The sequence below is a fragment of the Nerophis lumbriciformis genome, linkage group LG22, assembly GCF_033978685.3.
Source record: "Nerophis lumbriciformis linkage group LG22, RoL_Nlum_v2.1, whole genome shotgun sequence".
Taxonomy (NCBI): domain Eukaryota; kingdom Metazoa; phylum Chordata; class Actinopteri; order Syngnathiformes; family Syngnathidae; genus Nerophis; species Nerophis lumbriciformis.
The window spans coordinates 367,861-380,088 of NC_084569.2; the positions used below are offsets into that span (position 1 = coordinate 367,861).

The window sequence follows — 12,228 nt, forward strand, 5'->3', positions numbered from 1 at the left end:
TTCACACATTAAGGTGCGCTTATATGGCACCTGGCACTTCCGCCATGTCCTTGGCCATTTGGGCAATATACTTCACACATGTTCCCAGTGCCGCTTTTTTTGGTTTATTTTAAAAAAAAATGTAAATGTAACCGAGGGTTTATAAATGTCGCCAAAACGGTATAAAACTACAAAATAACAAACACGGAGGCTCCAGTGTTTACACGAGGACCACTTTATTTTCTTTCTTTCAAAAAACCTCCGCTCCACTACAACGTGTCATCACTTCCGCTCTTAGCGCCTTCAAAATAAGAGCTCAAGGCATATACTGTATAACAGCGTATAACAGGTTAACATCACAAAGAGGAAAGCCCATAAAAATAGGTTACATACGTTTTTATTTAATTTATTTCTGCTTGTATTTCTTTTGTGTTTTTTCTTCTGTGATATGGATTCCCTTTGTCACCGATTCTGTTCATAACTTTTATGGACAGAATTTCTAGGCGCAGTCAAGGCGTTGAGGGGACCTGGTTTGGTGGCTGCAGGATTAGGTCTCTGCTTTTTGCAGATGATTTGGTCCTGATGGCTTCATCTGGCCAGGATCTTCAGCTCTCACTGGATCGGTTCGCAGCTGAGTGTGAAGCGACTGGGATGAGAATCAGCACCTCCAAGTCCGAGTCCATGGTTCTCGCCCGGAAAAGGGTGGAGTGCCATCTCCGGGTTGGGGAGGAGATCTTGCCCCAAGTGGAGGAGTTCAAGTACCTCGGAGTCTTGTTCACGAGTGAGGGAAGAGTGGATCGTGAGATCGACAGGCGGATCGGTGCGGCGTCTTCAGTAATGCGGACGCTGTATCGATCCGTTGTGGTGAAGAAGGAGCTGAGCCGGAAGGCAAAGCTCTCAATTTACCGGTCGATCTACGTTCCCATCCTCACCTATGGTCATGAGCTTTGGGTTATGACCGAAAGGACAAGATCACGGGTACAAGCGGCCGAAATGAGTTTCCTCCGCCGGGTGGCAGGGCTCTCCCTTAGAGATAGGGTGAGAAGCTCTGTCATCCGGGGGGAGCTCAAAGTAAAGCCGCTGCTCCTCCACATGGAGAGGAGCCAGATGAGGTGGTTCGGGCATCTGGTCAGGATGCCACCCGAGCGCCTCCCTAAGGAGGTGTTTAGGGCATGTCCGACCGGTAGGAGGCCACGAGGAAGACCCAGGACACGTTGGGAAGACTATGTCTCCCGGCTGGCCTGGGAACGCCTCGGGATCCCCCGGGAGGAGCTGGACGAAGTGGCTGGGGAGAGGGAAGTCTGGGCTTCCCTGCTTAGGCTGCTGCCCCCGCGACCCGACCTCGGATAAGCGGAAGAAGATGGATGGATGGATGGATATGGATTCCCCTGGGTCTTGAAATAAAATAACTATTATTATTATTATAACCCCAGGGCACTATCACTGTGGGGATGTGGAGTGAGTGAATGAATGAATTTGTTCCCAGTTCTTGCTATAAAGCTCTACAGCACTGGTTCTCAAACTTTTTTTTTCAGCAAGTAACATCCCAGAAAACACTTGGCTCTCCAAGCACCATAATGACCAACGTTAAAATACTTCAGTCTAGTAGGCTTAAGCATTCATTAAAACATAGCAGAGATGTTTAGCCAGTGTAACATTACACACAGTTTGAACAGTCACACTGTGATTGAATGTCAATATAGGAAAATAAAACACTGTACTTTAATAAACTGATTTTTTTGGGGTACCACTAGATGGAGCCCCGCTCACTGTGCTAATCCACTCCTTTTCAGGTGTTGAGATTTTCCAGAGCAAACCGTGTTCTACTCTTAGTGTAATTGTTAAAAAATATATATTCAAACTGGTTTTGGGATAAAATCTAAAAAAAACAACTCATTGAATAAATAGCCAGATTTGTGTTGTCAGTCTTGTATTAGATCTCTTCGGAATGTGGAAAGTGTTCACACAAGCACATCCGCAAAAATGATTTCCATTGTAATCACCACCTTTTTTGAAACCTCTTTTCATTTAATTTCAGGGAACAGTTCTTTAACATGTATGTTGCTCATTTTATTTCTGAACAAATCAATTGCTCGCATTTCTGCATAGCACTAGATGAAGCTTGCACACTACATGTGGTACTAAAGCCACAGTTTGACACACCATACTGTATTTCTGCAAGGAATCCTCAACCTCAACATGCCATTGCCTCCATATTGTCCATCAGGCAAAGGTGAGACAGCGAGACATTAAAACAGGGATACCTGGAGGAAGGCAATATGGTTCATCATTGTCTTGACTGCAGGCCGTGTTGTGGTCTCCTCAGGCTGAGACGAACTGGGAGGTGGTTGCGCTCGGACCGCTGCCCAGAAGATGCCCTTTGTCACCTGGAAGCCAGCAAACATCCCAGAGGAGGCTCGGACCAGGCAGGTTATGACATACGAGGAAGCACATGTAAAACATGAGTTGTTGCAGCATCAAGACGTACATTGCTGCCACCAACATGAGACGGTGCTGCAACCTTGTACACCTGGATGCCAGTGAGCTGTGGGAGAGGTGGGCGGGGCTTTCTCATGCTTCCTGTGGTGTCATTGCTTCCGTTACTTTACTGCCTTTAAAACAGCACAGGGAGGTTACAATAATACTACCGCTCAATTTGGCAACCGAACATGCATGTAAATGATTTTTTAAATACTTTATGAGTGTTTCAGCGAGGTAGGTCAGATCCTCAAACAAAATGGCCTTTTGATTACATGTAGCTATTTTCTTACCACAGAAATCAGAATAACAACTTTCTTGTATTTCATTTTCCAGGCATATGCAATTAATGGCACCACCATAATGTAACAAACTCCATCCATCTTATCTTCTTCGCCTTATCCAAGGTGGGGTCGCAGGGGAAGCAGCCTAAGCAGGGAAGCCCAGACTTCCCTCTCCCCAGCCACTTCGTCCAGCTCCTCCCGGGGGATCCCAAGGCGTTCCCAGGCCACCCGAGGGACAGTCTTCCCAATGTGTCCTGGGTCTTCCCCGTGGTCGGACGTGCCCTAAACACCTCCCAAGGGAGGCGTTCGGGTGGCATCCTGACCAGATGCCCGAACCACCTCATCTGGCTCCTCTCCATGTGGAGCAGCAGCAGCTTTACTTTGAGCTCCCCCCGGATGGCAGAGCTTCTCACCCTATCTCTAAGGGAGAGCCCCGACACCTGAGGAAACTCATTTGGGCCGCTTGTACCCGTGATCTTGTCCTTTCAGTCATAACCCAAAGCTCATGACCATAGGTGAGGATGGGAACGTAGATCGACCGGTAAATTGAGAGCTTTGCCTTCCGGCTCAGCTCCTTCTTCACCACAACGGATCGATACAGCGTCCGCATTACTGAAGACGCCGCACCGATCCGCCTGTCGATCTCACCATTCACTCTTCCCTCACTCGTGAACAAGACTCCGAGGTACTTGAACTCCTCCACTTGGGGCAAGATCTCCTCCCTAACCCGGAGATGGCACTCCACCCTTGTCCGGGCGAGAACCATGGACTCGGACTTGGAGGTGCTGATTCTCATCCCAGTCGCTTCACACTCGGCTGCGAACCGATCCAGTGAGAGCTGAAGATCCTGGCCAGATGAAGCCATCAGGACCACATCATCTGCAAAAAGCAGAGACCTAATCCTGCAGCCACCAAACCGGATCCCCTCAACGCCTTGACTGCGCCTAGAAATTCTGTCCGTAAAAGTTATGAACAGAATTGGTGACAAATAAACTCCTGTTCCAATAACCAGTGTCTTGATTGTATGGAGTTTTTTAGTGCCAAAATGAACAGTTAGTCACTTTTTGTCTTAAGACATTTGTTATGCTTTTTGTCTTCTCATGTTCTAATATTTTACTATCATACATTTTCCACTTTCAGTCTAAATGAAACAAAAAGAGAATTACAATGTTGTCTCTCTGACCGATCGTGTCCCACATCACGTTTTGTCAATTGCTCCACACGGACTGCACAATGAACAGCCTGCCTGACTGCATTGAACTAAATAATACATTTATATGACAACACAATGGAAAAAAAGGGCCCTTGATTACGCTTAATTAATCTCTGCTGTTGATTTGCAGTCGTGTCTACCATACCTTCTTTAACCTCTGTTGTCTTTCAGGCAAAATCATTTACAACCTCCTCTTTTCCTACCAACACAGAATCAATGACCATTGTAACTTTCACATACATTATTAATACTAACGATCTTTAATGATGGCCAATTGCGATAGTCAAATTCATGGCTAATATTGGTGTCCAATCCTTTGTTAAAAGCGCATTTATCAGTTCAGTACAGTAACAGTGTGTTGGATCAATGTTAATATATATTTGAAGACATCTACATACCTGCCAACTTTTGAAATCAGAAAAACCTAATAGCCAGGGTCCGCAAAATGATTGATTGCATTCAGACAGGTTAAAATGTTGCTAAAACCATCACTTTTCTATCAGTCACAGTGACTTTTCAAAACAAAAATATTACAGCAAAAATCATATGGGTTGATTGACATGTTTATTCTGTAAGCTAACTTCAATAGTTTGAAATTATTTTGACAGTTAATGCCAGTTATCCTGTCAACCTTTCACAAGACTTCAATTTGTTAATTGAAAGTATAAACAGTATCAACACTTTTTACAGTAAACAAATGGTAAAACAGTACTAAACAATTCCATTAAAAAAAAAATTGGTGTCAATATTAACTTTCTGTCCAAGCTTGTATAATCTACTGCCTTGTTCAATTGTAAAAAATATTCTGTGCCTAAAATTCACATTTCTATCACAATTATCATACTGTAAACATGGTAAGCTAACTTCATTAAAATTAATAGTCCTGTCAATAGCATGGAATTACAATTCAAATGTAGTTTTTTTGTAAGCCTTTCAAAAGAATTCAAAATATGAAAAATTCATGAAAATTAATTGAAGCCATCAGACACTTGAAAAGTGGCACATCACATCTCTAATGTAATCATTTGAACTTTTCAACAGAAATAGCACTGCAAAAATATTAAGGACATACTTCTGTATTTTGGTAGTTATGCTGTCAACATTTAACAAGATTTCTTCAACTTGGACTTGAAAGCATAAATAATAATAATAATAATAATAATAACTGGGATTTATATAGCGCTTTTCTAAGTACCCAAAGTCGCTTTACATGTAGAACCCATCAATCATTCACACCTGGTGGTGGTAAGCTACTTTCATAGCCACAGCTGCCCTGGGGTAGACTGACGGAAGCGTGGCTGCAATTTGCGCCAACGGCCCCTCCGACCACCACCTATCATTCATCATTCAATTCACCGGTGTGAGTGGCACCGGGGGCAAAGGGTGAAGTGTCCCGCCCAAGGACACAACGGCAGCGATTTTTGGATGGTAAGAGGCGGGGAGCGAACCTGCAACCCTCAAGTTTCTGGCACGGTTGCTCTACCCACTACACCATGCCGCCCCACAAAGACAAGTATAAACACTTTTAACAGTACTAAACAATTCCAATAGATAACATTGGTGTCATTACCTTTTTGTGGCTAAAATCCAAATTTAGCAACGGCATTAGACTTGTTTTTTTGTCCCAACGTGGTCTTTTACATCGCTAATTCCTCCGTGTCCGATCGAAAAATCTTGTCTGCACAAGGTGCAATTCGCGTAGTTTTCACCCTTTTTGGAACGGATAATTATTCCCGGATAGGCTTTTGAATATTCTTCACGGAATGACTGCAGTTTTCTTTTCGGTTTAAGACTCGTTTGCGATTTTTCTCCGGCTGATTCCATGATTGTTCGCTCGTTTGGAAACAATGGGCAACAGGTGCCTCGTGCTTGGCAGCGGTGCTATAAATAGCCTCGCGCATGGCATTCGGAATGGCTCGATAGGAAGTTACGGGAAGCAGTGTCGATTGTCATTGTTGTTACGCGATTTCGTGAATAAAACTTAAAAAAAAAAAATTTTTTTTTTAATTAATGAAAAACCGTATTTTTTATCACTGCAACCGTAACCCGGAATAGGTTGATGAAAACCGTACTAATTACGGGAAAACCGGAGTAGTTGGCAGGTATGCATCTACATCACTGAAAAAATTAAATGCGTACTATAATATATTTCCAAAGTCTTTGCCAAAAATGTCACAATCTCCTGCAGTACCTCAAAGACCACTGAGATAAATCATCAAAACTTTGAAGTCATATTGTGTCACACAAGAATACAGAGTGGGGACTTCCTGATAGTATGGTAAGTGGCATAATATCATCAATACAAGGAAGCACCAACAAGCCCTTCATGATAGTATTTTCTTCTTAAGATTGAGACGGAAGAATACTACAAATGCCTCATCTTCACATGAAAATAAAGCTTGTTCTTTCCTCTTGGGAATGAAAAGGAAAAAGACTGCAGCGAGTGGACATTAAGAACCAGATCTTTATTAAATATAAATTTAAAATGACCTTTTAAAGTCACAACAGAGGACTATAATGGATGTAAAGTAAATCACAAATGAAGGCGTTAAGAGATATAAGCTCACTGATAAATACATGCAGCCTTTAATCAAAGCCTTTTTCCATGTGTCCACATGCACACAACCAAATACGCAAGGAATGGTGGCCATTTGCCGATCATTACAGGTTGAAGGATGTCATTTTGATGATGAAATAAGTACTAGTTGTACATGACTGATATTAGCTGTTTGACTTGAATTGTCCAACCATAATAATAAAGCCAATTCACAATAAATAAACAAAAGATGAGACTATATTACGCTACAACTGTGATCCTGCTGATGATGGCGATGGTAAGTTAGTGCTATTTCTCCCACACCTTGGACTGTGCTTCCTTACTTGACACACATACACAAACACCACACATTCTTCCAGCCAGTCAAATGAAGTGTTCGGACAGGGCTTAAATTAAAAATCAACATGCCTGTTTTCGACTTTAAAAAAAGAGAGAATGTTCTGTCTTTTTTTTCTTAAACATTATTAAGAGCACTGAATAGTTGTAAGCTTCGGCTAATTAATTTCAGGGACAAATATAAAGGTCAGTGAAGAGAGGAAGATGCAGTGTTACACTCTCCGGCTTGACACAGTAAGATAATTACCATTTTTTAACATTGCGACACAACATGGCAGCAAGGTGGAGGGAGAGGAGAGAAAAGGAGGGGGGTGAGTAGTGTGTCAGACCCTGATCCCAAGTCAACCAGCTTTCAGTCAAAAGAGATGAGCTGCGCCTCCACACTGCCAGCCACCACCTGAGGGGGTTGCTGCTGCTGCTGCTGCTGTGGTGGTGGTGGTGGTGCAGGCTGCTGAGGCCCACCAGGGGGAGCCACCTGGGAGCGACAAGACCAGATAGTACCATTGAATGATTACATAAAATTGACTTTTTAATGATGTTCTAACAGTAATATGCGTCCCTAGGTGCTGTTTATAAGCACTTAATGCATGATCTGCCACACTCCTTTGTTCCACTTTTGAGAGAAGAGATGCTCAAATGCTCTTTTTTTACAGTCATGAGGTTATGAAAGAAAACTTATCGTTCTCAAGGACATGCTAGATCAGGCCTGGGCAATTATTTTGACTCAGGTGGCCAAATATAGAGAAAAAAAATTGTCTGGGGGGCCGGCATATCTATTTTTAGGAAGAGAAATATAAAATAATGTCACAATAATGTCTGATTGAAAACTAAAAACAATTAAAGCTGCAAGCAGCGTTGTTCGGGCCCGCGTATTTGGCAGGTGCTAGTCCTAAGTGTCCCAATACTTTTGTCTACTTGTAGTCTGAAGTGTCCCAAGACTTTTGTCTAGTGTACCTACCTTGTCTGCATTGTGTGGGCACGTTGGTGCTTCCTGCTTTTAAGCAGCCATCTTAAAAAAACAGCATTGCAGCAGCATCAGCGCAGCGGGTCTTTGAAGGGTCATAAAATCAAAACCGGAGCAGTTAATTAAAAAGCGCTTCTGTTGTTGTAATCACAAGAGTTCAATGTCTCTCCTGTGTTAGTTTGAAGGCGAAACGACAAACGCGCTCAGAGGAGTTCGTTTTTGAAGGAAGGTGACTGGTTTTTACAAAAAAATTGTTTTGAAGGGGGAATGGCAAACTTCCTGTTGATTTTTGCTGGGGGTAGTCAATTTATGAAATGTAGGTCTAAGTGAGACCTACGGAGAGGTTTTTGTTTCATGTCTCTCCGACCTTCCCGGTGGGAGTTACAGGCAGTTTTGTAATTTTTTTCTTCCGAGGAGCAGTTTTTTCTCCGTTTTATTCAAAAATTGCTCTAGAGCGCAATTTTTGGGGTTAGGTTTTTTTATTAGATCACAGTTTTTGCCAGTCCTGATGTGTGCGTTCAGTTTGGTGAGTTTTGAAGCATGTTAAGGGGGTCAAATTACAGCTCAAAGAGGCAAAAGTGACTGTTTTTAGTACTTTTTTGTCTTGAAGGGGGAATTGCCAACTTCCTGTAGATTTTAGCCCGAGGATATAAAATTATGAGAACTAGTCATGTCTCTCCGACCTTCCTAGTGGGAGTTACAGCCAGTCTATTTTTTTCTTTCCCTAGGGGGCGCTAGAGCGCAATTTTGAGTTTTGGGGTTCGGTTTTTTTTTAAAAAGGCAATTTTCGCAGGTCCTGATGTGTGGGTAAAATATGGTGAGTTTTGAAGCATGTTAAGTGGGTCAAATTACAGTTTGTTGTGGGTGCGGAAGAATAAGAAAGAAGAATAATAAAACGTTACAAATACAATAGGTCCTTATGTCCCATTGCATAAGGACTCCCTTCGGGAGTCCTTTTGCAATGGGCCATTGCGGGCCCTAATGACAGACCACCTTAAAAAAACGTAATGGAATTTTAAATTTTTTTACTGAATGAGACACCCATTCTATGTACATGAAAATAAAGAATGTGGGATTTACAATATTAACTACGAAGGACAAAACACTGAATATTGACAAAATTTGATGGACATATTTTACAATCAAGTGAAACGCAACAAAAATGCAACTAACACAGCGAAATGCAAAAAATAATATCTGATACATCACTAAGCTTTCGAACTTTGTTGTATAAATCTCCTTCGCGTCTGTCCCTGACACCCACATTTCAGGCTGGCCGCTCTGGAAACACTCTGTGGAAACGCTCCCCGCCCACACTGCTTGGTGCCTCGTCTGAGCTGCTGTGACTTAGATTACCATAGTAACTAATTATATTACCATAGTAACTAATTAGATTACCATAAAAACTAGTATGTCATGCAAAAGCGCAGATTCCAACCATTATGTATAGTTGAAGACTTACGGTCATTTGAAAATGTCACAGCACATCATAATGGCAGCTACACTTTACATCTTAAACAACTAAAATAATTATTTGGGAATGTCCGGCGGGCCGGATTGAAAAGCTGAAAGGCACCGGGCCTTAATTTTGCCCAGGGCTGTGCTAGATGAACCAGTCGGATGTATAGTCCACCATTTCACAGACAACAGCTTTATTCAAAACAAAGGCTTCACTACACCTCTTAAAACAAGTTGCCATCTATCCAGTGTCATCTACAGACATGGAAGTTTGATCAGTTGTTTTTTAAATACAGTAGGACAACCTAGCATGATGATGCTATTACCATGTGACCATAGACATCTTCTCAGGGTACGCAGCATGGAGCGCTACTTCCTACTGGCGCTGACGAGACGCGGGGCCGCCATCTTGGAGTGGTGATCCGCTCCACTCAGTGCAATTCATTTGGCAAGAGCAATGAACTGTCAGCGCATTTAATTCATCTTACCTCACTGAATACCACTGATTTTAACGCGCTTTTTTCTCATACGTGTAGCTATGATAAAGGACACATGTTTTATTATTCATAGTTTACTTAACAGTAATAGAATATTCTTATATGCTATAAGTGACCAGACGTCCGAGATCAAAACTGGGAATTTAATCACAGAGAAGTGTCAGCTATTTTTAAATTGAAGAAACAATATGATTAGGTTATATATACACATGCTACATAAACAATGTATGCATACATTAGATATCTATATATCTTAAAGACTGTATCTCTGTTGCTGCAGCAGCAGGGAGTTTATTCTGTCTTGACACTTTGTATTGATATTTTCTATTACATTCTTCCCTTAAATGATCATGTTTACAGTGATTGTTTTATATGTATTTGTTATGTATGTCGCTTTGGATAAAAGTCCCACATATTTCACGAAGGTGAGCTACACAAAATTGGGTTGGAAAAGCTCGACTAAATTGAGCTGGTATAATACTGTATAGCCACTGTCCATCTCATTGTCTAGTTAGCTAACATACATTACCCCCCTCTTACAAAATCTGGACTGTGGTCCTAACTTTTACCCCTGTTGGCTTTTACAATCTTTATCTTCATCATTTATTTCAACTTTATGATATTCAGGTATGACATGCTTAAATGTACCGTATTTTCCGCACTATTAGCCGCACCTAAAAACCACAAATTTACTCAAAAGCTGACAGTGCGGCTTTTAACCCGGTGCGCTTTATATATGGATTAATATTACGATTCATTTTCATAAAGTTTCGATCTCGCAACTTCGGTAAACAGCCGCCATCTTTTTTCCCGGTAGAACAGGAAGCGCTTCTTCTTCTACGCAAGCAACCGCCAAGGTAAGCACCCGCCCCCATAGAACAGGAAGCGCTTCTTCTTCTACTGTAAGCAACCACCGGCCCGCGTAGAAGAAGAAAAAGCGCGCGGATATACCGTACGTTTCATTTCCTTTGTGTGTTTACATCTGTAAAGACCACAAAATGGCTCCTACTAAGCGTCAGGGATCCGGTTCATGAAAAGACGCAATCTCTCCATCCGCACACGGATTACTATTTCACAGCAACTGATATTCCTGTGAACCGCACTGTGGATACAACGGGAGCACGTACGGTGAATATTCGCACCACAGGGAATGAGAAGTCATCCTTCACTGTGGTTCTAGCTTGCCATGCTAATGGCCAGAAACTTCCACCCATGGTGATATTCAAAAGGAAGACCTTGCCAAAAGAGACCTTTCCAGCCGGCGTCATCATAAAAGCTAACTCGAAGGGATGGATGAAGAAAAGATGAGCGAGTGGTTAAGGTAAGTTTAAGTTTACGCGAAGAGGCCGGGTGGCTTTTTTCACGCAGCTCTGTCCATGTTGATATACGTATGTTTGTGATTGCACATTTGCGTACATTTTGGGAGTGAACAGAGTTGTTAGAACGCTGGTTTTTAATATATTATTAAAGTTTGACTGACCTATCTGACTGTTTTTTTGACATTCCTTTAGCGCAGTTAGATGCGGCTTACAACACCGGGCGGCTTATAACACCGGGCGGCTTATAGGTGGACAAAGTTTTGAAATATGCCGTTCATTGAAGGCGCGGCTTTTAACCCAGGGCGCCTTATGGTGCGGAAAATACGGTAATTAATTTCATTGACAAGCAATTCTATTATGGTCATATTCTTGTTTGTTAGCGGCTAGGATTTCAGTACTATTGAAGATCTTTGCTCCTTCTCAACTCTGTGGTAATATTCTTTTCACAAAATAATAATGATAATAATAACTGGGATTTATATAGCGCTTTTCTAAGTACCCAAAGTCGCTTTACATGTAGAACCCATCAATCATTCACACCTGGTGGTGGTAAGCTACTTTCATAGCCACAGCTGCCCTGGGGTAGACTGACGGAAGCGTGGCTGCAATTTGCGCCAACAGCCCCTCCGACCACCACTTATCATTCATCATTCAGTTCACCGGTGTGAGTGGCACCGGGGGCAAAGGGTGAAGTGTCCCGCCCAAGGACACAACGGCCACGATTTTTGGATGGTAAGAGGCGGGGAGCGAACCCGCAACCCTCAGGTTTCTGGCACGGTTGCTCTACCCACTACGCCATGCCGCCCCGATAATACAACCAATAGTACGTAAATGTTAAATCTTACTTGAGAAAAGTAATCCCCGGGTTCCTATTTTCAACAGTCCGCTCATTTGAGCAGGAAAACGCTGAACAACATCTTTGTTTTCTACCTGTCAACTGTCAGTTTTGCATCTTTGTTTTCTACATGTCAACTGTCAGTTTAGCATCTTTGTTTTCTACCTGTCAACTGTCAGTTTAGCGTCTTTATTTTCTACGTGTCAACTGTCAGTTTAGCATCTTTATTTTCTACATGTCAACTGTCAGTTTAGCATCTTTGTTTTCTACCTGTCAACTGTCAGTTTAGGCTGCTCGCCGGCTCCTCA

General features: G+C 42.4%; 2 protein-coding genes across 4 annotated transcripts in view; one reads left to right on the plus strand and one right to left on the minus strand.

Annotated features, from left to right (window-relative positions):
• Positions 1-2,352: 2,352 nt before the first annotated feature.
• LOC140679737 (methyltransferase-like 26 B) lies at positions 2,353-6,160 on the plus strand. The gene is made up of 3 exons (XM_072915769.1): positions 2,353-2,405; positions 2,455-2,611; positions 6,143-6,160. The coding sequence occupies exons 1-3, from the start codon at positions 2,353-2,355 to the stop codon at positions 6,158-6,160; spliced, it is 228 nt and encodes a 75-aa protein (XP_072771870.1).
• A 238-nt stretch (positions 6,161-6,398) lies between these two features.
• LOC133615673 (hepatocyte growth factor-regulated tyrosine kinase substrate-like) overlaps positions 6,399-12,228 on the minus strand; it is a 35,869-nt gene continuing 30,039 nt past the window's right edge. For all 3 annotated transcript variants that reach the window (XM_061974433.2, XM_061974434.2, XM_061974432.2), the window contains exon 20: positions 6,399-7,322. In XM_061974433.2, the coding sequence (XP_061830417.2) occupies positions 7,200-7,322 (123 nt within the window). In that variant the 3' untranslated portion in view covers positions 6,399-7,199. The remainder of the gene's footprint in view (positions 7,323-12,228) is intronic.